Here is a 24,418-nt window from a genome sequence, read left to right on the forward strand (position 1 = left end):
TAAGTGCTTCTCTGTTTGGTGGAGATGCCCTTGTTTTCCTCTACATCAAGAACGGGTCACCAAAATTGGCGGGAAATGCGCTCGGGGCCTTTTGGGAAGCTGTCCATCAACGTGGGAAAATGTGGGAAGACCTTTGTATACTATTAAGGAAAATGGGGCAGGGCCAAATGGGCAGAGCTTGCATATAATTGTGAGCATTTGCATACTCCAGGTAATTAAAAGGCAGAACCATGGTCTCTGCTGTCACGAGTGGTGAGTGCAGGTGGCTATGTTGCTGGAAACTCATCTTGCCTGGGGAGAGGTGGAGTGCTTGCGAAGTAGATGACGAGGCCAGCTATATACTGCCTCCTATTCTGCTTATGCAATGTGGCACTCATCTGGATTAGAGGAGGGATGCCTTTCAAGCATATTCATGCCACTATTGGCAAGGAGGTGAGTTATCTGCGACTTAAGGGTAGGTTACTGATAGGGATATCACTTTAGGGAGTATTTATGCCTCAAATCAAGACCAGGTGGCTTTCTTTGGGACACTCTTGGCTCCTCTTGTGCCATTGGGGACAGATGACTTCTTGTTGGGAAGGGGATTTGATTGTGTAGCTGATGTCCTGCTTGACCGTTTCACCCCCTCATTGCCTGGCGCAACAGCAGAGAGCCTCAGCGACTGACTGGATCGTTGAGAGATGTTGGATCCCTGGAGGACCCAGCATGGATTAAAGCTGGAAAATTCCTATTTTTCCCACATTTACCAGCTCCACACTCACTTGGGCAATTTTGTTTGTTTAACAGGCTTAGCCAGTATGTGACACACACCGAGTACCTGGGACATACCCTCTCAGACCACAGTTAGGCTTCTGACCTGTTGAGGAGTGCCCTTGGATTCCTATGTGGTGACTTAACCCAAGGCCCCAGAGGATGCTTGCTTTCAGTACTCTTTGGGGGAGACAATTATCAGGTAATTCAAACTTAATAGGGTTCTGCAACCTCTGGCCTAGGGTAGTGGGAGGTCTTTGGGGTGGTGGTTCGTGGTCGCTGTTTAAGTCACTCGGTCAAAGTTTGAGGAAGCTGGATGCTGAATAACAGGTTGCAGGAGTCGGACAGTGCTCTGGGAATGGACGAGGCTGCACTACTCCAACTCCTGTAGGCTCGTAAACAATAACATAACGTTTTATTACGCCTGTGTTGTCATGATTAGAAGCCTTATATCACTAATGTGCACAATGAAGAAGGGCAGCCAGGTATGATTCTGGCTTGGCTCCTTAGACTTGAGTTCTGAGGGACCGCATCACACAAATTGTAACAGAAGATGGAGCAACACTTTATTGTGCCAGGACCATTAACACCTCATTTCGAGAATATAACGAAACATTGTATAGGTGTCAGTTGGCTCTCTCACCAGGGATACACGCTGTCTTTCTGCAACAACTGCCACTGACAGAGCTTGCTTGCATGGCTCAGGAAAGCCTCCAGGGCTCAGGGACGACCCAGGAGATTTGGTTCGCCATCAAGGAAATGGCTACGGGGAAACCCCAGGTCTGGTTGGCCTACCTGCAGAGTTCTACTCAACTTTTGCAGGGGCCCTGGCCCCAAAAATGGAGTCCCTATTTTATGACCCTTTAAGGCAGGGAGCACTGCCTGAGTCCACATGGGATGCTATTGTGTTTCCGCTACCAAAGACTAATGTTCATGGCGCCCCTACCATGGCTTTTCGGCATCTGTCCATGCTCAACATGGACTTCAAAATTCTTAGTAAGGTTCTGGCTCTCCGGCTAATCCCCCATATGCCTGCATAGATACATGAGGACCAAAAAGGTTTCATTCCAGGCTGCAGTACTTCCCTTAATCTGCCGTGGCTATTTCACATCCTATACCATCCAGCGGCAGTCGAGGTTCATGCTAATGTCCGTGGCCTTTGATTCGGTGCAGTGGGATTTCTTGTTCAAGATTATGCGTCGTATGGGACTGGGGAGCATTGCATTAACTGGGTTCAGTTGCTTTATTCTGTGCCGACCGCACGGGTCAGAACAGGCACTATCATCTACCCACAATACAATATATATAGAGGCACTAGGCATACCCCTCGTTCTCTTCACTTTAGCCAATGAGCCACTGGCAGAGGTCTTTCGATGGCAGAGGGTGGGTACCGACATGGTGGTGGAGGACCGGGAACATTATTTCTCTATACACGGACGACCTCCTGCTTTATTTGACAGAAGGTACTGCGGGTGCTCAGGCCGCATTACACCTTCTGGGAACATTTTAGATGATGTCTGGCCTTAGGGTCACTTGTCATTGGGCGTCCAGTGGCCATTGGTTATCCTGCAAAATTTGACTTGGTCCCCCACATCTTTTAAGTATCTGGGAATTCAGGTATTCCACTCACTGGAAGACCTACGGGAGTGCAACTTGGGGAAGGCCCTTATGTCACTCAAAACTTGCGTCCTCTCTTGGAGATCTCTTAAACTACCAGTTTTGGCTAGGATTTCGATTACTTTTTTATGAACCTCCCGGTTGGGGTGCCTTTTTCTTGGGTTCGACACTTGGACACCCTGCTTAGGGAACTGATATGGGATGGGGGCCACCATAGAGTGTCCCTGGATTTTCTCTGGCAGCCATCAGATGAGAGGGGCCTGGGCACTCCAGATTTTGAGCTGTATTTTTGAGCGGCACAGCTTTAGTGGGTCACCAAGTGGTTTGATGGGGCTAACCAGGAAGAGCTGGACCCATTGGGGCTGGCACACTATCAGAGCACACTGCAAAGCAACGGTAATTTCCTGACCCGGTGTGTTATTAGCAGTGCCCTTGAAATGTTGGAGGTGTTGTGTGCTGAGGACGTCCCTTTATGCCCCTGCTCTACCATTAGTTGATCTTCCCCACGGTGGTTCTCTCTTATTTCACGGCTGGGCAGTTGTCAGACTGGTCGGACGCGGCCTGGTGACGGTTGGTGACTGTTATCAATTTTGAGTTTTGCTTGTGCTGGAGGACTTGGTGGCAATTTATGATCTACCTCTGGGAAAAATCTTTAGCCTATGAAGCCTTGACATGGACCTTTAAGGACTTGTAGGCCAGACGGTGTGATGAACCGACGACACATGTGCCACTGCAAGTGTTGGTGTCCATGGGCATGGCGAGGCATTTGGCAAAGTGGTTTTATAGGTCACTAACCGAAACAGTCCAGAAACCCCTGTTGGCACTTGGGCTTAGGTGGGGAGTGATACTATGGTGAGACTTTACAGATTCGGAGTAGTGCAGGGTTCTCACATACCCTAAGAAGGTATCTAGACATTTGAGATTGAAGTATACAAAATGTAATTATGTCCATAAAACTTTTGTATATATTTATTGCATTTTTCATTTATACAACAGTACAAACAAAAAGGTTCCAGTATGTTATAGATATTGTAGAACGATAATACACAGTAATAGGAGTACTTCATCGTGTAATAATAACAATAGATGCTAATAAGATTAATTAAGACATCAAGAGTATGTTCCCCCCGAGAGGAGGAGCTTCGCGCGATTCCAAGATGGACGCGTGAGCTAAGGGCTCCCGATACCCCTTCCGCCTCCCGCGACTATCCTGTGCAAGATCCTGACTTTGATGATGGGTGCTCTTTATTGAAGCCCTGCTGATGCCAGCGTTCTTTTCAGAAATCGATTTGGCCGTCGGATACTGGACCTGCTGCGCTTTGAACTTTGAGGCCTATATCGTATGCCAGCCGGGGGCTTGAGTCCCCGAGGTACCCAGGTGGCAATCGAACAACAACGGCGGATAAGCCACGCCCGCTGCCCCTGGTGTACTTTCGGTTTCGTTTCTTCTCTTTGTTGTGAACGCTCACTTCCAGATCCGAGTTCCGACTCTGCTATCGCTGCCAGCCTGCTGCTTATGCTGCGCCCTTATCCACTCGCAGTTCAGAGCCTGCCACGACGAAGTTCGCTTTGCCTTGATTCTACAATTCCCGTTGGAGCTCCTTCCACGACATGACGGGCAGAACAGTCGTTGAGAGGCGCGGCAATAGAGGCTCATCCCGAGGGGGGGTCACCCAATCTCAGACCATTGATCGATTTACTCGACCACGGGGCTCCCCGGGCGGATTGAGTGGTGCCCTGGAAGAAGCTGGGGATGGTGCTCCTGATGACGAGGAGCCAACGTTGAAGGACGTTATGGGCGCTATTGCGAGTGTCCAATCTGCCATGGGTCAGCAATATGAAACACTAGCTGCTAAGATTGATACGGTGGCGATTGATGTCACCCTCATCAGAGCGGACCTTGGGAAAACGAATGAACGTGTCAAATCTCTCGATCTCAAGACTGCTAGTTTGACCACGGATGTCTCGGACCTTCAGACCACGGTCCGCCATCTTAGGACTACTTGTGACCTGTTTGCCAATCGGTTGGAAGATTTCGAGGGCCGGGCCAGGCGCAATAACGTTCGCATTGTAGGTGTCCCGGAGAATTCTGCCGACATGCCTGTTGATATCCTGGTGGAGGACCTCGTGTTGAAGCATCTGGTGCCGAAAGGCCTCAGTAAATTCTTCGCTGTGGAGCGCGCCCACCGTGTTCCGGGTGGCAAGCCAAAGTCGGGAGCCGCTCCGCGGCCCATAATTGCTAGACTTTTCAACTTTCATGATAGGGACGCTATCCTGCAAGCTTCGCGCACCAATGGGCCCACTAAATTTGAGAACGTTTCAATTAGTTTTTACCCTGACTTTACTCAGGCAGTTCAGAAACAGAGGATGGGCTTTACGGGTGTGAAAAGACGACTCAGGGACCTGGGACTGAAATATGCTATGCTGTTCCCGGCCCGCCTGAGAATCGAACATGCTGATCGTGCATTCTTCTTTGACCGCCCTGAGGCGGTTAGTGACTGGTTAGACACTTTGTCGACGCATCATGAGGGCCCGGAGGACTCGAGAGGCGCTGAGGGAGGCGTGGAGGGCCAGGAGCAGTGAGTCTACATCGGCGAGCCTTCATCCGCTGCAGTGGCTTAGAGACTTTGTTTCAAGCATTGTGTGAATGCCCGGGGGTGGGGGGGGTTCGGGGATCTTCCTCCTCTGGGGACTTTTTCTCTCTTTCTGTAGGTTAGTTTAATGGGGCGACAGGCACACTGCAAGTTGGGGTGGCTATTAGGTCTACCGCAGGGGTGCAGGGAGGGGGGTTTGACTTTGATGGGTTCCTTGGGGGTGGTGGTGGGGTTCTTTTCTCTTTGTTGGTTTCGAGGCTGTGCTCTGCTTTACAATTGCTTTCATGTGTCTGTTTCGGGATGGGAGGGGCGGTCGGTCTTCTTCCGGGATGGGGGGTAGGGGACTCAGGGTGTTGAGCTGGAATGTTAACGGTCTTGGGGACAGGATAAAACGTGGGATTGTGCTACAATATTTGAAGAGACACACCCTAGATGTGGTCTTGCTTCAGGAGACCCATTTGGTGGGCAATACATGTCATGCATTGGACAGAAGAGGCTATCGTTTGGTGGCACATTCCGGCTTTACTTCGGGATCAAGAGGGGTTGGTATCCTGGTCAGGAATTCCCTTCCCCTGGAGATAGATAGCACGGTGCTGGATGACAGGGGCCGCTATGCTGGCATTACGGGGAGATGGGAGGGGAAATTGATTTCCATACTGTCTATTTATGTCCCGCCTGGGCTGCAATCTACCACATTCACCGACTTGGGTGAGGTTGTCCTTGGTTTGCCCGATGGCTTACTGGTGTTGGGTGGGGACTTTAACTCTGTGGCGAATGGAGAGAGTGATCGTAGCCCCCCCAGGCTCCTCCCTGCCTCGCAGCTATGGTTGGGGAAATTCTTGGATGCCTTTGGTTTGGCCGACTGCTGGAGGCAGCTGCACCCTGGCCGGCTTCAGTACACTTTCCACTCGGGGGCTCATGGCAGTCTCTCGAGAATTGACTATTTCCTCGTGCCGGTGGTGCAGTTGCTCTCTGTGCGTGAAATTAAACACTTGGCTAGAGGGATCTCAGACCACTCCCCGATATGGCTCCACTTAGATATCTGTTTGGGGAATGGGGGCCGAATTGCCCCGATAAATCCATTGCATTTCCAGGACCCTAAGATCAGAGCAGAGGTGGTCAAATGCATGAATTTTTATTTTGCTGAAAATGAGGGATCGGTGTCTTCCCCAGTCTCCTTATGGGAGGCCTATAAAACCGTTATCCGTGGTCAGACTTTATCCCTAATTGCTGACAAGAAGCGGCGCACACAAGAAGAGGTGGTGAGATTGGAGTCTGAGATTACTGTGTTGGAGGAGCCGTTGGAAGCTGAGGTTACGCCTGTGACGCTGCATGTTTTGGCTCTTAAGCAATCTGATTACAGAGCCTTGGTTACTACCTCGGCTGAGGCACTGCACCGTATGCAACAGGGGCGTCTGTACGACGTGGGTGACAAAGCGGGGAAGTTGATCGCATGGCTGGATAAGCGTGACAGACTGAATCGTGTGGTGCCTGTGGTTGAGAGAGTTGATGGAGTGCGAGTCGTGGACCCGGTTGAGATAGTTGAGGTGTTTGCCCAGCACTTTCGGGTTGTGTACGCGCCGGTTTCGTGCTTGCCGGAGGAGGACTCGCGCTTGCTACTTCGTGATCTTGAGCTGCCCAGTCTCTCGGAATCAGACGGGGTTTTAATGGAGGCTGATTTCTCCATTGATGAGGTTGCGCTCGCTATTCGCTCTCTTCGTTCAGGAAAGGCTTCGGGCCCTAACGGCATACCGGTCGAGCTGTATAAGCTATGCCCGGATAAAATGGCGCCGTATCTGCTGCGTATGTTTGCGGAGTCGCGTGACCTCGGCTGTTTTCCTAGAGACCAGAGGCTGGCCTCTATTGTGGTCATTTATAAAGACGGCAAACCCCGTGAGGGCTGTTCCTCGTATCGCCCGATTTCGCTTTTGAACGCGGAACCCAAGATATTGGCGAAACTACTGGCAAACCGACTAGCCACGGTGATTAGTGGACTGGTTCATCCTGATCAGTCCGGTTTTATCCCCCGGCGTAATACTGCACTCAATCTTCGTCGACTGCATGGCGTCATAGCGAGGGCGGGATCTCTTGGGGAGCCGGCCATCTTGGTTTCTCTTGATGCTTCGATGGCTTTTGATACGGTTGAGTGGCCATATTTGTGGGCTACTCTCGCCAAGTTTGGTTTTGGCCCGAAATTTATCGCATGGGTTAAACTCCTGTATGAGCAACCGTTGGCGCAGGTGGTGGTAAATGGTAGAGCTTCAAGGCCCTTCACTCTTGGGCGGGGCACGAGGCAGGGATGTCCTTTGTCACCGCTGTTGTTCGCCCTCGCACTCGAGCCGCTGGCCACCTGGCTCCGGTGGGAACCCTCCTTGAATTGTATTCGGTGGTCCCCTGATTTTGAAGATCGTGTTTCCTTATATGCCGACGACATTTTGTTGTATTTGACGTCCCCCCCGTAAGTCATTGGGAGTCCTCTTTGATGTCCTGCGTTCCTTTGGACGTAACTCCGGGTTGGTTATCAATTGGTCCAAATCCTGTATCTTCCCGCTTACCGGTGACCCTCTCTCTTTGCCCCGAGTGTGCCCAATCCCGGTCCGCACCGAGGGTTTTAAGTATTTGGGTATTTATATTTCACTTGACCCTGTGTTGCGCTATGATCGGAATCTATTGCCTCCACTCGCCCGACTTCGGTCGGACGTCGCGGCTTGGTGTAATCTGCCCTTATCCCCCCTGGGACGGGCGGCCCTGTTTAAAATGATGTCTCTTCCCCGGTTCTTATATGCTGTGCAAAATACACTTGATCTAGTGCCGGCTAGCTATTTCCGCGAAATTGAGGGCCTCCAAAGGAAGCTGGTATGGGCTGGCCGGCCTCGTATTGCGTTGGCTAAGCTCACGTTACCCTGGTACGATGGGGGCATTGCGTTACCTGATATACGACGGTATTATTGGGCATCTCAACTGAGTGCTGTGAATCATGCTATGTATGGTCCAGTTCCGAATCCTGCTTACGAAATGGACCGGTGGCTCTTGCCCGGGGGAAACTATTACAGGGCGTTCTATTCTCGGGGTGCTAGGAAGAACTTGACGGGACCCACTGGAGTGGCGGTGCGGGTATGGGGCAGCGCGACCGCGGCTACCGGATGGACAGATAGGCTGACCAGAGCGACCCCTCTATTTGCCGCGGAGAGGCTGGGTGAGTTGTGGACCTCAAAAGGGTTTGATAAATGGGACCTCATCGGGATCAGTAAGCTGGATGACCTCTGGGTTAAGGACAGGGTTAAGTCCTTAGCTGAATTCCAACAGGAATATGGTTTGACTGATTCGGAGTTTTTCCGGTACCTTCAGGTTCGTCATGCCATTGGGTCGGTTTTTCCGGCTGGGTCTGCCATTCCGGAGAGCTCCCCCCTGGAAGACAGGGTGCTGGACGGACATGTGCCGGACAGCACTATCTCTCTTATATATAAGAAACTTATTAATACTCGGTCGGATTTGCTTCTTCATCTGCGTACTTCCTGGACTGATGACGGACTGGAACTGGATGATGAGGATTGGCAGGCCGCGATATCCTCTCCTAAGGAGGTTGCGATTCCGGCGCGTCTGCGACTCGTTCAGCTGAAAATTCTACATCGGGTCTACGTCACGGGTCCCAGACTGATGCATATGGGTTTTTCAGAGAATGGATTGTGTCGGCGGGGCTGTGGTATGCTTGCTACCTTCCTCCACATTATATGGGAGTGTCCGGAGGTTGTGTCTTTTTGGAATGGAGTGTATGCGGTGATGAGTGAAGTTACGCATGTTCAGTTGCTGCCTGAAGCCAGGCGTTGTCTTTTGAATGTATGGGAGCCGACTGATTGTAATGTTGCTCAGACTCAATGGGTGACGCTGGGGAACATGGTTGCAAAGAGGGACATTGCACAATTGTGGGGATCTCAGAGGGCTCCGTCGGTCTCCGGGTGGGAAGATAGTATGGACTGGTGCATGTTCAAGGAAAAGATTGTGTATGTCTCCCGTGGCAGGCCCAAAAAATGGGGTAGGATATGGGGCCAATGGAACTCGTTCCGTGGGGATGTCTGCGACCCCCCTTTCACTGATTCCCCTGATACTCCTTGTTCCCCTTAGCTGTGTGTTTCGGCTCTTCCCCGTGCTATATTTTTGTTAGACCACTGGCGCTGGGTCCCCCCTCTCCCCCCCTCCCTTTTTCTTTTATCCTCTGAAGATTCTCCTGTCTTTCCCTATTGTTCTAGGTCTGACTCGCCCGCATCTTATGAAACGGACGTAACAACTCTGGCATAGCCTTGTCTTTTTCTTCTTCGTTTGTTTAGTTGTTTTAAAAAATGAAACCTCTTTATATCCTGTCGTTTTGTGATTGATCGATGTCATGCACCATGGCTGCCGGACCCCTGGTTGTCGGCTGATGAGCTGTGTACCTTAACGTTGTTTTGAGATGCTGCACCGGCCGGCCCAGAGGGTTGTAGGCACATCTTTGTTTCTATTTGTCTCTTGCAAATAAAGGTTTAAAAAAAAAAAAAAAGAGTATGTTCCCCCCGACCAACCATCACAATTCCCACATGGGTGCATAGTGAATGCTTAAAACGTCAGTGATCAATACAACACAGCAATAACCAGGGTCAATTTCTCTCAATCAAGTAGGGCGCACGCTACCATAGGAAGATTGCGGGCATGGGCATTCAGTGGGTGATGTTGGATGTTCTATAAGGTACAGTTTGAGAGGGTCCCATATGTCCCGAGGTCAGGACAAGAGGGGAGGAGTTTGACGTAGGTATGTGTATGTTCTTGCCAAAGTATCATATCCCCAAGCCATTCCTTGAATGTTGGCGCTCAGCCCCTGCCCCACCTACATGCCACCCTCTGTCTGGCAAGTAGTGTGCTAAGTGCCACAAATTTGCGATGTGCCACTGGTATTGCCTCGGCATATCCAAGAAGCACCAGTAGCGGGGATCGTGAAATTTCCAGGAGTGTCATGAGTTCCAGTGTCGCGAAATCCTGCTGCCAGAATGTATGCAACACAAAATGGAGAAAGTCAGCATTCTCTGCCTTGCATCTGTCACATTGGGTCGTGTCGCTGAGGCAGTATCTGTGTAGCCGGACCAGGGTATAATAGAGACGATGTAAGAAATTGTAGTGAGTGATGTGGAGTCTGCTGTTAGAGGAGACAAACTCAGTCTGTTTACAGCAATAATATGTTCATAAACCTTACCTTAAGCCCCACAGACTCCAGGTCATCTATGGCGGTGAGCCGCATGGCTGCCCTAGATGTAAGCTTCTGGATGCAGACTTCTGCCATATGACTTGGAGCTGCCCCCAGTTATGGCCATTCTGGGACACTATGATCTATAACCTGAATGCCACCCTGGACCGCGCTCTTGCTTGTACCTTGGAGGTCTGTCTCTTTGTATTGTTTAATAGACCCAGAAAGCGGAAGGTGTGCTCTACTCTCCTAGATTTGCCCTTAGTGCTGGCTAAGAGAAGGATTGTGATGGCCTAGAAGTCCACAATAGGTCCGGTGGTAGGTACCTGGGTGAAAGATGTCACCATGTGGGCCAGGGCCGATGAGAGGGCCTTGATTCCAGAAGATGCTCGGGGTGCAGAGATAACTGAAAGCAGGGTTGTGGACAGAGGTGTTGAAGGCCTGGGAACATCCAGAGGGTGACATAGAGGGGGCCCCAATGGCAGGTTGGGCCTGATGAGAGTGACAGGGAAGACTCCCCTGGAGACACTGATGAGGAGGGGAGCAGGCACTAGCGGTGGAGGTCTGATGTACTCTCTGGTTTCACCATCCCCTCCTTTTGCTGTAGTCCTACTTGCTGCATGCTCCCTCTTTGGAATTCTTGCTTACTGTTCCTATTGTCTGGGGTCTCCCATTGGCTACCATGAGGGTTTCCTACCTCTCCCTCGCTGAAGTTTTAGTTTCCTCGTCATCGACTAGCTTGTGTGATCCCTGAGACAGCTTGTCTACCTGTTTTGTTCCTAGTTTTTCATATGATGGCTTCTGCGATTCCCCTTGCCCTTGCTCCTGAGCTCTAGTCTACATACCAATGAGGCTTGGAAAGAACAGGTACACTTTCGGGTCCCTGCATATTCTGCATTATAGGTCACATACTGATTAGGACACCAAATACGGAAAACGGGGTGGATTGATTGGATTATTGCATTTGTACTAGATCAGTGGACTGTGTCTCTCTTCTGATACATGGTTGTCTCCGCTGGTTGAATTTCTGGGACCATTGATTGTATTTCTGTTGCATCTCCTCGATAAGCCATGTTCTTTGTGATGATGCATACATTTTGACATGTCAAGACCCGAGAGTATTGTTTCTCATAAATGCCAATAAACATATGTTTAAAGAAAATTATAGCATGTCGTTTATTGTTACAAATGTGTTTACTCCCATAACATTGGTATAAAAGTTATTGTTTGAAAAACTTACAGCGTCAGCTTCTTTTCCATCGATCACTTCTAAATCCTTCAGATACCATGTTCGGGTTATTTCATATTTCTCATCAAGACCTATTCTGTAATGTTTCACCAATGATATATGAACTTCCTCACTTGTAGTCACTGTAAGAAAAATCAAATCTGAATAAGTTATTGCCTAAAGTTATTTATGTGAAATAACATAGCTGGCTACTAAACCAGTCAAAGTCAAAATACTAGAAGGCAATACCAAGTTGCATATGTCGAAGTTGCTATGATAAAGGCATGAAGGACAGACTCATAGTCCGTATTTTAAATCCTGACCATAATTCTCAGTATGAATGATACATTATAAAGCAATCTCTTTTCTTGGAAACATTATGGCACTATAGCAGTGAGTACTCCCTGAACCTCCTAACTTGCTAATCAATGTATTTGCCTGACTTCCCGGCACCTCTGCAATACTGTTTGTCTGTCTCTCATCCACATCCATCTTCAACTGGTATTCAATAACCAAATCTTTTTTGCTTCCTTTCCAGATCCCTTCTTCCCCTTAGATCTTTCAATCTCGCCGTGTGTGGGGAGCCATAGCAGAGTCACAGACCCTGTTCCCCCCAGTTTCCTATGGAGCAGGCCCAAAGGGAATGACTTAGGGGCCCATTAGGATTGCGGGCGGGACGACCCCGCTGGGCCGGCGGTAGTCACCGCCGGGCCGGCGGGGGTGATCCGCCCGCCATCCACACGTCAAAGGTCCCCACCATATTAGGATGGCTGAGGGGTCCAAAGCGGACGGAAAGACCGTCAGACGCTTGGATAATAACATGCAAGACACCGCCATCCATATTACGATGACTCTGGAGATCAGCCTTTCCTTGTGGTCTTCGCCTTTGGGGGCCCGTAGCGTGCTCCCAGGAAGTTGGGGTGCGGGGTGCACATGGGGGTACCTATGGTACCCGCTTCATTTGCATGCCCAATGTGCCTGTCACGATGTGCATGCAAAAGCACAACATGCATTCCCAGCATTGTGGCGGGCAGTGCTGTGAGCACCGCCAGCCACAATGATGGGGGTAGCTTTGCCACCGCCACGGTGGCATCCTAATTTCAGGTGCAGGACCGCTGCACCCCTTGCAGACGGTCCCGCATTCCGTTAAGGTTGCGGGCAGACTTTGTCCGCCCTTCTTCGTAATAGAGCCCTAAGTCGGCAGAGTCTAGTCAGTAGAAAATATTAATGACATATCGACCATGAGGGCTGATTTAGAGTCTGGCATAGAGGCACTCTGTCACAAACATAAAGGATATCCTGTCCGCCTTATTACAGGAGCATTAGTGTAAATTGCACTTGTAATAATGCCACTGGGATATTTGTCATGTTTGCGATGGAGTACCTGCCCGACAAACCCTAATCCAGGCCCATAATATCAGAAACAGGTTGCAGCAGTAAGTAACATAGAGGTACGGGGAGATGTGTGGGCCTGAGGCATGTTAAGTCGGGCTAACTGCTAAAAGGGGCTGCTGGGCAACTCAGCGGCAATGGTACACAACCAATGTACTTTTGCATAACTCCAAACCCACTTTGACAAGTTGGATCGTTTGGTGATAGTCCAGTTGCTCCGACATAGCATTTGGTCTTCACACTCTAGGTGCATTTTAATAGTTGTCAATGGTAAATGTTAGGGGAGGAGAAGCGCCCTTATGTTGAAATCTGACCACCACTGGAGGGAAGACCTCACTGGAAGAGACCTCAATGGAGGATGACACTGATGCAAAATCCCTTCTTCTGAACAATGATGAGCGGTCTCTACAATAGACACTAAAAGAGTCAAAGAATCCATCATGGTCATTTTAAGGAACGACTTGATATTGCAATTATGTTTGACATGGGGAAACCTGGAATTTATGGCAATGAGGATGGTGTGGGGGCCAGCATTGAAGAGACTATGCGCATCGAAAAGATACAAAATTTTGTGGAACTTGCAGCACCCTTTATATTTTGAATTCTATGTACACAAGGAAAGGTGAGCCAAAAAAGGTTCCCCCCACGAGGATGACAATAACCATATTCTGGACAGCATGGCAAAACAACAGATGCTGAATGAACACAGTTTTAAATATCAATAAGTAACGCCTATGCCACAACCCCGCATCCATGCCTGCAGAAGTGGAGCTACTCACGTTGAAATCAGTGGAGTACTGTGAATCAAATAAAACCTGGTGGCACATCTGCTGGCCTGCAATTGTTGAGCCTACACATTTTTGAACTGGAATAGGGCAAGCATTGTTGGTTATCACCACTGTTGGAAATGGCCCTTTTTGAAGGGTTATCCCCAAACTTTTTGCTTCTTCCCCCTTTGTTTTTCCTGACCTTTGGTTGTTGGCTATGGGACTCTGGGCACTGTACCACTGCTGATCAGTGCTAAAGTGCATATGCTCTCTGTATAAATTGTTATTGTGATTGGTTATTCATGATTGGCATATTTGTTTTACCAGTAGGTCCCTAGTAAAGTGCACTGAGTGTGCCAGGGCTGGTGATTCAAATGCTACTAGTGGGCCTGCAGCACTGATTGTGCAACCCACATGAGTAGCCCTAAAATGGTGTCTCAGGCCTGCCACCGCAGTGCCGGTGTGCAGTTGCTAACTGCCATACTGACCTGGCCAGTGTCCCCGCTGGCCAGGCGTAACCCTTCCCTTTCTGTACACATTGTACACCCCTATGAAAGGCCCAAGGTACCCCTCTGGGCAGGGTGCAGTTTATGTGAAAGGTAGAGCATGTACTAGTGTGGGTGACATGCTCTGATAGTGAAATACTGCCAATTTCGTTTTTCACTATTGAAAGGCTATCTTGCCCATAGGCTAAAATGGAGAATGCTATGTATAATGTTTACCTGCATATCTTCCCATAGGAGCAAAATAGAAAATTGAAGTCTGGTATCCCTGAACTCAGAATTTAATAACGCATCTTTTAGGAAGGATGGTTTTTAAATCCTGTGTTTGAAGACCGCACTTCTAGAAAATGGCTCTTTTCTTGTCTGACCTTTCTGTGTGCCTTTGCCAGTTTGTGAGTTGACTGTCTGGTTTGTGAGTGACAGGGGCTGGGGTGGCTCCAGAAGGCTGGGTGAGTCAGCACTAGGCTGAATAGCTTCATCTGCATCTTGAGTGGTGGGAGGGGATAGCACTTGGACCTGAATAGGGCTGTGCCTGCCTTCCACAATGCTGGCTCCACCTCCTGCTGGGCGGCTGACGACCCTGCCCCTCTCTCTCAAAAGAAAGAAGGAGTCATGTAAAAAGAATGCTCCAGGACTGACCAAAACTGGTTTGGACTAGGCAAAGTCCTCTCTGCCTTCAGAGAGCTAAGATAATATTGGTATAAAAAGGAGTACCCAGACTTGGGATCATCCTGGAATTAAGAAGGAACCTCTGCCAAGGAGAAAACGTGGAAGACTGAAGAGGAAGGACTGCCCTGCTGTGTGTTTGTAGGTTGACCCGCAGTTGCTATTCTGCCAAGGAGAGGGGAAGGACTTTGCTGTGTCCCCTGCTCGAAGAGATGTCCAAGGGCCTGAGGAGAACGGGCCTCCTGTTAAGAAGTCCCAGGAACAAAAGGACTTCACCACCAGCTTTCCCATTGAACTCTGATGTGTGAGATCTGACCTGCCTAGAGTGATTGATCCAGTTGTGGGGCCTCTGGAGGTTGTTTCCTGCTGTTTGGGGAACTGGAAAAGAAGATCTACAATTTTGCATGTATCGCTCGCTTGCGTAGCGCATCGTCGACAGTGCGAGAAGATTCCCGTTGCCGCGAAGATCATCGCAGCACCTGTTGCCGCTGCCAGACCTGACGTGACGCTCGCTTGAGGAGCGCATCACCCCGGTGCGGGAAGATTCCTGTCGCTGCGAATATCATCGCAGAGCCTGTCGTCGATGTGAGACCATCGCACTGCTTCATACCGTCGCTGTGAACATCGTCGCAGAGTCCAGCGCCAACGCATCAAAGGGCCGCAACAGAAGAGGATCAAATTCTGCACCGCGCATCGCCGCCCCACCGGAGACCCTCGCCGTCCCAAAGATTGTCACATCGTTCCTGTGCGAGGCGCTTCCTACCAGAGAACCTGCAACCCGGAATCCATACAAGGTATCCCATCGCTCCCCATGAAGACCGGATTCGACGCTACCCGCCCGCTGCTTGCAGCGGGGTTGTCACATCGCCTCCCCAGGGTCTCAGGAGTGACACATCGCTTGTTTTCTGATGCTGCAGCTGCCGCTTGGAACTTTTGTCGCATCTACAGGTACTTTGGGCTAAAACTGATGCAACTCTGGATTATTTTGGTGCAAACCCTTGAACTCTCTTTAAAGACATATTGGAACAGTGTATGTTGGATTTTTGTCGTTTTGTTCTTGTGTAGTCTAGATAAAAATACTTTATTTTTCTAAACTGGTGTGGAGTCCATTTGTGGTGTTTTCACCGTGTTACTGTGAGTGTTGGTACAAATACTTTACACTTTGCCTTTGATAAGCCTGTCTGCTCGTGCCAATCTTCCAAGGGGGTGAGCAGGGGTTATCCAAAGAGTGTATCCCCCTTACCCTGACTAGAAGCAAGGGTCCCTATTTGGACATTGGTACCTACATCTGCCAACTAGAGACCCACAGATCTAACAACCACTTTCTGTAGCTCATGAAATACTTGCATGAGAGTTCTGGCAACACTGCTGAAGTTGATGGGGATACACATGCTTGTTAAGATGGCAATGTTATGATTTTATGTGGTTTGCTCCCGGAGTACCCGATTCTTAGTTCATGGAAAATTATCAGCTATAGCAATGCAAATGCTAAGGACGGACCTTAATGGTTGACGGATGGGGAGTATCTAGCTGAAGAGGTAATTATGTGAGCGATGGCCTAGGTTGGTAGCTAGAAACCAGTCAACCCGTGAGTGAAATGCTTGAAAATTCTCAAGTAAGCTGGAATGGGTATATTTGTTTTCCCTGGGAGTGAGGGTGATGGGGGCACGTACAACTGCTTTTTGGGGTGAGGAAAATTTGGGACAATGTGAAGTTATTTGTATAATTTGTTGGATGTCAGCAACTGAAAGACACAAGTTCGGTCTGGCAGGTTGACTGCAACATCCAGGGGATAGATTAATAAACCCAGGGCCCTTAGAAGAGGGCATGGCCTTTGATGCAAGGGATAAGTAAATCACACATATGAGTCATAATGCCATCCCGACAATGCTGAAATGTCAAGCCGAGTTTGAGTAACAGCATTCTATGGCTGACATGGTGTTAATATATTAATATTTCCAGAGATGCAAGCTGCTTTTTATTATTAAATCAGCCCGTAATAGGTTTTTCATATAAACAACTCATACTCCAGGAGTGTTGTGATTATGGTACATAAAAGTTTAAACCTCAAATATGACAGGATACTGAAAGTGCAAGGAAGTTTATTTGATACCCAATGGGGAACACATCAAGAGCCAGATGTATGAAGACATGTATCAGTTGCAAGCCCTGCAATTAGCTAAATTACAGGGTTTGTGACCACTAACTGGCTTATTGATATGTACTAAACCCATTGAGCGATTCTATGATAGGTTACCAAATTGCTAAATGGGTTTAGAAATGCATTACATTTCGCTATTTGAAAGTAGCATTTTAGGAGCATCCCTGCCAAACAGTTAATCATAATGCAATGTATCAAAGTTTTGCAACAAAATCTGGTTGCAAAACTTTGAAAAGTACAGACTCCCGAGATTGGGTAGTAACTCATTTGCAAAAGGGAAGGTGTCCCTGTGTTCTTCTTCAGGTTTGTTGGGAGTGAGAAGTGGTCCATGGGATGAATGTCACAAATGTTTTTCAAAAGTGCATGTTTTTCCTCATGTGCAGATACATTTCCTTTAAGGAAACCAGTCTTTTAACATTACTTTTAAAGTACTTTATTGAAATGCGATCAAGACATGGTGGACTGCTGACCCCACAAGGTCACCAGCCCCATGGTGGCATCTGAACATAGTGAGTCTCAATTTGCGACCTACCTCATGAATACTCATAAGGTAGGTTAGACTGCGGACTACTATGTTTCTAAATGTTGTGCACCGGCCTTTTTAATATATTGACTGGTTCCTAATTTTCCTGAGGAATTTCGAATGGATCAGGTAGCAATCCATAAATCCATCACAGAATGTCTTATTTCAATATGGAATCAGTCTCTAAGATTAATACAGTATAGAAGAACTTTTCTATGGAAGAAGGTCTACTTTGGATGTATACTTGTAACATAGCAGGCTGAACTCATTAAAAAACTGAGATTGCAACTAAATTAGCTAGAAGTCATTTAAAAAATAAATTTAAAAAAAAACCTTTATTGTACCTTTTAGTTTCACACACCTGGTGGCCTACAACCCAAGGGCCAGCCGCAATCACATTTTTGCAGTTACCATGCATCAGGGTATAGCGTGAGACCAAATACAATTCTCTTTCAGTATTAATTATAAAATAAATTAAAAAGGTACATCGCACACTATAGTCTGCTGATCAATACAGGTTTTTTGGTTTTTCGTTTTTTTTAACAACAACAACAACAAAACATAAGGAAATCACATTGCGGTCGTCCATTCTTGGGTATTATTCGCATTAGCTGTATCAAGAAGCGCTCTCTCAGTGTATCCCTAGACTAATCCCCTCAAGGACTGTTCAGAAACGTGATGTTAGGAGCAATTGGGCTCTCCTGGACGGAGCTCCCTAGGTGTCACCCCCTTCAGGTTCCTCCACTACCTCCCTCTAAGTCTTAGATCTATCCCGTACTCCGTGATCCCCCTTCTATGTAGAACTCCGTGGAGTCTGTTAGTCCTCTTCCCCCTCCTCATCCGATGATGTTTGATCGTCTTCCGGTAAGGGATCACAGATCTCCCCTCTATACTCATTCCATGGAGTCCAAATTTTATTCCATTTTCCTGGACAAGCCCGTCCAGAATATACCGCCCTTTCCGTCACCATCACCCTGTCCATGTTTAAACACCATTGTGCTTTCGTTGGTACTTCCGCCGCCCCCCAGCGCTGTGCAATGTCACGCTTAGCTAGCATCATACCCAAAGTATCCCAGAGTTGACCTTGCCTGGACAGATCATTGGGGCTCCATATGTTTAACAGGCAAGTTCGTGGCTCGGGAACCAGGGAGGTATCTAATGTCTGTGACATAGTACGCATTATTTGCCTTCAGTATTCCTGGATACGTGGGCAGTCCCATATTGTGTGGAAGAACGTGCCCTCCTCCCCGCACCCACGAAGGCAGTAAGGATGTTGTGCTCTGTGAATGCGGTGCAGTGTCGTCCTTGTATAGTATACCCTATGTAGGACTTTTAGTTGTACGAGTTGTAATCTCGCGGAGACACCAACTTCCTTTGGCGACGCCATCGCCTCATTCCATTCGTGTTCGTCGATTGCATTTATGTCGCCCTCCCATTTATCCTTTAATGGAGCGATTGGGTCTGGTAAGTTATTGAGTAATTTGCGGTATGTAAGTGATGTTGCATGTTCAGCCATGAAGTCCGTGAGGAGGCGGTCTTCAAGCGGGGAGGACTCCGGCACTTCCATGTCCGGGGGATGGCAGCAAGGAGTGCGTATCGAATCTGAACATACCGGTATGACTCCCTCACTCCCAGGTCGTATAGTTCCCTCAATCGGTCAAATGGGACCACCCCTCCCTTCTCCCATAGGTCACCTACCGTAGATATCCCTATAGCATCCCACTGCGAGAAGCCTCTGCTGTTTCTCAGGTTTCCTAGGGCTCGAGAGTCCCACAGTGGCGTAAGCTTGGTTATTCTCCCTTTCCAGCCTAGCGCCGCTGTCGCTGCATGCCATAGCGCTGCAGTGAGTCTAGTGGGTCCCTCCAATTTACACGCTCGTCCCTGGTTGTACAGCGGGGATAGCAGGCTATTCATGCCGATTTGCACCCTATCAGCCTGGAATGCGGGGTCATTTTGTGGAGCATGGATCCATTGGTTAATGGGCTTCAATTGTGCCGCCCAATAGTACAATTTCAAATTAGGCAACGCGATACCTCCGTCGAACCATCCCCTACATAGTTTGGCCTGCGCAATGCGTGCCGGGATGTTCCCCCACAGAAGAATTGACACCAATGCTGCTATCTTCCTGAAATATCCTGGTGCCACCGGGTATGGCGTGTTCTCGAGTATATACAAGAAGCGGGGCAAGGACATCATTTTATAAAGTGCAGCTTTTCCCAACAGCGTTAGAGGCAGTCCCGCCCAGAACTTAACGTCCTGTTTAAGTCGCTCCACAGGAGGTGCCAGATTTTTATACTGAAATTCCGTTGGGTCCCTCGTGACATGAATGCCCAAGTATTTAAAGGAAGAGCCAGCTGCTCTTAGTGGGCAGTCTGCACTCAATGTCGGGACAGGGCCCTTCAGAACATACATTTCCGATTTATTCCAATTTAACGTGTAACCCGATGTGGCACCGTGGGTATCGCAAAGAGTCAGGAGCGCCGGCACCCCATGTTCTGGATCTGTTAGGTATACCAGCATGTCGTCCACGTAGAGGGAAAGCCGGTCCTCCCAGCCCTCCGCCCAGCATATCCCATTCAGTAGTGGCGTCATTCTTATCAGAGTGGCTAGCGGTTCCAATGCGATTGCAAAGAGTAACGGTGAGAGGGGGCAGCCCTGGCGGGTACCCCTCCCCAGAGGGAATGTTCGCGAAATGTGACCATTTGCCACCACCTGTGCCACCGGGTTAGTGTACAATAGCCTGACTCATGCTATAAATTTGGAGCCAAAACCCATACGGGCAAGGACCTCAAACAGGTAGTTCCATTCCACCAGGTCAAAGGCCATCTTTGCATCCAGGGCCAGTATGACCGCCTGTTCAGGGATCGATTCCGCCCTTGCCAACACCCCGTGCACTCGGCGTAGATTCAGCGCCGTATTTCTGTGAGGCATAAATCCGGATTGATCTGGGTGTATGAGATTGGACAGGTGTGGCACAAGTCGGGCAGCTAGGATTTTGGCTAGGATTTTAACTTCTGCATTAAGCAATGAGATAGGGCGGTATGAGGAACATTCCTCTGGCGATTTCCCCGGTTTGGGGATTGCTACTATGGTGGCCAGTCTCTGATCTGGTGGAAGCACGCCCCTCTCTAAACACTCCGTGTACATTGCCAGTAGGTATTTACTTAACCTTTCCGGCGCTGTCTGGTACCACTCTATAGGGATGCCATTTGGCCCAAGCGCTTTGCCGGGCTTCAGTGAACGTATAGCCATGTGGATCTCTTCCGTAGAGATATCCGCGTTTAACTCAGCAGCTGCCTCTGGAAGTAGTGTCTGGACCCCGATCGGTTCCAAGGCCGCCCTAGCCATTCCTGCTGTTACTTCCCGTTCTGGGGTGTACACCTCTTCGAAGTGTGCCGCGAGTGCCTCCACTATTCGCTCAGGGCTCGTGTGTACCTCTCCTAATTTGTCCCTCACTTGTTGTATACCTCTGGAACCACCCCCCCGCTTGTCCAGCCATGCCAACATCCTACCCGCCTTATCCCCCACCTCGTAAACCCTGTTCTGTGTGTCAGTTATGTGCCCCTTAACTTGATTTCGAACATGATCCGTGTACATTTGTTGTTGTAGGTGTAATGCGTGGGACGTGTCCAGAGTAGGGTGCGCTTCGTGTGCTGTTGTCGTATCTCGCAGTGCCAATTCCAGTCTGGTTAGCTCGGCTGCTTTATCCCTCTTGTAGCCCGTGATTGAGTTTATGGCTTGTCCCCTTAGCACCGCCTTATATGCTTCCCATAGGACCTCCGGGGAGCGTACCGAGGCAACATTTTCTGTGAAGTACTGTGTTTTCGCCTTTTTGAGGGCTCTCCTGATCTGAGGGACCTTTAAGTACGCGGCCTGCATGGGGTAAATTCGTTTACGGGTCTTCTCTTGAGTGGAGACTGTTAGGGTGATTGGGGAGTGATCTGATATACCCCTTGGATGTATTTATATGGTGTCAACATGTTGTAGACCATCTCCTAGTGCTAAAAAATAGTCGATTCTGGATAGGCTGCCATGAACGGTGGAGTGGAAGGTGTATTGTCTCGCCTGGGGGTGTGCATGTCGCCATATATCTACTAGACCCATAGCCGTCAAGAAACGCTGGAGGCGAGAAGGTCCTCCAGTGGGTGCCGTCGTCGGGAATCTATCCATTTGCACATCTGTGGTGGCGTTTAAGTCTCCCCCTACAATAACATCTCCCTCGGGAAGGGTTAATAAAAATTCTTCCAGAGCCGGGAGCATCACAGAGTGAAGTGCCGGGGGAATGTACACTGAGACTAGATTCAAGAGTCGCCCCTCCCACTGTCCCTGCAGGGCCGCGAAACACCCCTGTCTATCAATCTTGGTGCTTAGTGGAATGAATTGTGAGGATTTCTGAATTAAAATGCCAGTACCCCGAGATCCTGACGTAAATTCCGAATGGACTATCATTTTGTACCCTCTCCTATCCAGGGCCTTGGACGCCCCCCCGCCCCCCCACCCGCCGTTAAGTGTGTCTCTTGTAGGAGTGCTAGGACAGGCTTCTGTCTCTTAAGTGCAGTCAATACCAGACCGCGTTTCACCTTATCCCCAAGTCCTCTTACATTCCATGTCATGATTCGTAGGGGGGAGCCCAGTGACCGTGGCTCTACCCCCTCCGTTCTACGTATCGGGCCGTCCGCCATAGGTGGTTATATAGTTATGAGTGTGGCTATCGTGGTTCGTGTCCTGCAGTCCTTGCTTCTTCCCTTCAGCTGAGTGACACAGATATAAAACAACGTATCCCGACCATATTTGTGAATTCCGAACTATTTCTATACAGTGCAAAGGTAAGACAGTATACCCTGACCTTACACGTAAAAACCTAACAATTCCAAAACAACCCCACCTCTCTCCCCCCCTCCCTGCCCCCCTGCTGAACGGACTTTCAACTGCCCACCACCCCAACTGAGCAGAGTGCTTAACCCATCCCAAAACCAGAGTACTTGCGTGTTGGGGGAGAGCGTCTCCCCGGGCAGGCGGCATCCCTGCCCTCCTCCGGGCTACCCAGGCCAGCGTCCAGCCGCGACTGTAAAGTACTTAGTTCAACCAGCAAAAGACAGCGGCCATTTTTGCCCCAGTCGGTCCAAGTCATTCTCCTCCGTCGGCCTCAGTGAGTTCCTGTGTCGGTGACCTGCCCGCACCCCCTCTGCCGGACGTCTGTGATCCGGTCCGGCTGTCGTCGCGGTGTCCGTGGTTCGTCCTATGAGTTCTGCGTGGAGGTCCCGCGGTGCGCCATCCCTCAAGCCAGTCCCTGGCCGCATCTGGAGTGTCGAAGAACCAGACCTTCTTGTCAGCTACTACCCGAAGTCGGGCTGGAAACAGCATTGAGTAGGGCAGTTCTTTTTCTCTCAACGTCTTTTTAATCTCGAGAAAAGTCCTCCGCCTCCGCGATACTTCCGCCGTGTAGTCCGGGAAAAAGGATATCTTAGAGTTCTGCACCTGGATGGCCGGCGCCACTCTAGCCGCCTGCAAGATGGCGTCACGGTCACGAAAGTTAAAGAGTCTCGCTAGTATAGGCCTCGGCGGGCCTCCCGTCTTCGTCTTCCCTCCCGGCACTCTGTGGGCCCTTTCCACAGAGAAGAAGTGTGAGAGACCTTTGGGTTGGAGCTGGTTTTTGATCATATCTTCCACGTAGAGGTCCATCGCGCCTGTGGTCTCCGACTCCGGCACTCCTAGTATTCGGATATTGTTCCTCCGGGAGCGCCCTTCCTGATCGTCCAGCTTCTCTCTGAGTGTTATATTGTCCGCTTGCAATTTTCCCATTTCTATTTGTAGCTCAGACACATCTTCGACTAAGGATTTGGTCACAACTTCAACTTGTTTCACCCTTTCGTTCATCTTCTGGAGGTCTGCGCGTATAAGGGTCACTTCAGTCGCCATCGCCCCCACTGTCGCTTGCACCTGAGCCAGGGCGTGTAGGACATCCTCCAGCGTGGCTTTCTTTGTCCCTTCGGTCTCCGCCGTTTTCCCCGTGGACTTGCGTTGTTCCGACAGGGGGGGTGTTTGCCTGTCAAAGGCAAATTTATCGAGCTTGGATTGTGTGGAGTTGTGTTTGGGGCCTCTTCCCGCCATGTTCTGTGGCAAAGGATGTTATTCGTCCCCGAGGGGCGTGCTGCTCAGCAGGCGGTATGAGACCACTCGCGTCTTCTGGTGGAATTCGCGCCTCTTCTTGATCCTCGCGTGTTCACCCCTAGGTGTTAGGTGCCGCAAGCCTCCCCTCGTATGTGTACGGTTTCCGGATAGACCGCCGCGTGCAATGTCTGTTCTTGCAGGGCCCTTCGAGAAGTGTCCGTCTCTGGGGTGTCTTTACCCCTCCCTACAGCGCGTCCGGCGTGGTTCATCCTGCCTGCTGCCCCTCAGTGCGGCCCAGGAGTCTTAGGCTTACTGTACAAATGAGGAGGATGGGCGATATCCCACCATCCTCTAGTCCATCAAATGACCCCCACAGGCTGAGGTATGTGCTGAAGTATGCTCAAGTTACTGGTGCCTGTATACGCACTGCGGGCCAGTACTGCGTAGGTCCAGTATGTTCCTCCCCAGACCCGCCCTATTATGCGGCCGAGCTCTGCCGCGCTGACTCCAATAGGGGGTAGGGGGGCGGTTGTATTTACTTTGAGCAGCCAGTTCAATGTCCGCAGTGCCCAGTTTATATCTGGCCGATGATCCAGTGCTCAGCGGGGGGTGCACATCGCATTATTGCCACCATGCCCGGTGATTGTTCAAACTGCAACTCAGGGGTGTAGCGCCTGCCTTCCCAGGCTGCCTTACCCGGGACGTCCCAGCCTCGTAGAATGGCGGCTCCAACACCTGCGCTGCAGCGTCTGCCGCTTCGTCTCCTCGCCGTCCCCCGCAACGGCTCGCAGCAGATCAGACACCCGCAGTTCACTCCGGCTGATCGCGAGGCCACCCGGGCTTGTCCGTGATACTCGCCGATGTTCCTCCACTTCCGGCGACCGGCGCCCGCCG

The 24,418-nt window shown here is 49.8% G+C and overlaps 1 protein-coding gene across 1 annotated transcript in view; it reads right to left on the reverse strand.

Moving 5' to 3' along the window:
- Nucleotides 1-24,418, reverse strand: part of EXOC1L (exocyst complex component 1 like) — a 177,656-nt gene that overhangs the window by 109,025 nt on the left and 44,213 nt on the right. The window contains exon 2 of the mRNA XM_078678950.1: nt 11,414-11,544. Within this exon, the coding sequence (XP_078535076.1) occupies nt 11,414-11,544 (131 nt within the window). The remainder of the gene's footprint in view (nt 1-11,413; nt 11,545-24,418) is intronic.

The sequence above is a fragment of the Lissotriton helveticus genome, chromosome 2_2 (assembly GCF_964261635.1).
Source record: "Lissotriton helveticus chromosome 2_2, aLisHel1.1, whole genome shotgun sequence".
Classification (NCBI taxonomy): domain Eukaryota; kingdom Metazoa; phylum Chordata; class Amphibia; order Caudata; family Salamandridae; genus Lissotriton; species Lissotriton helveticus.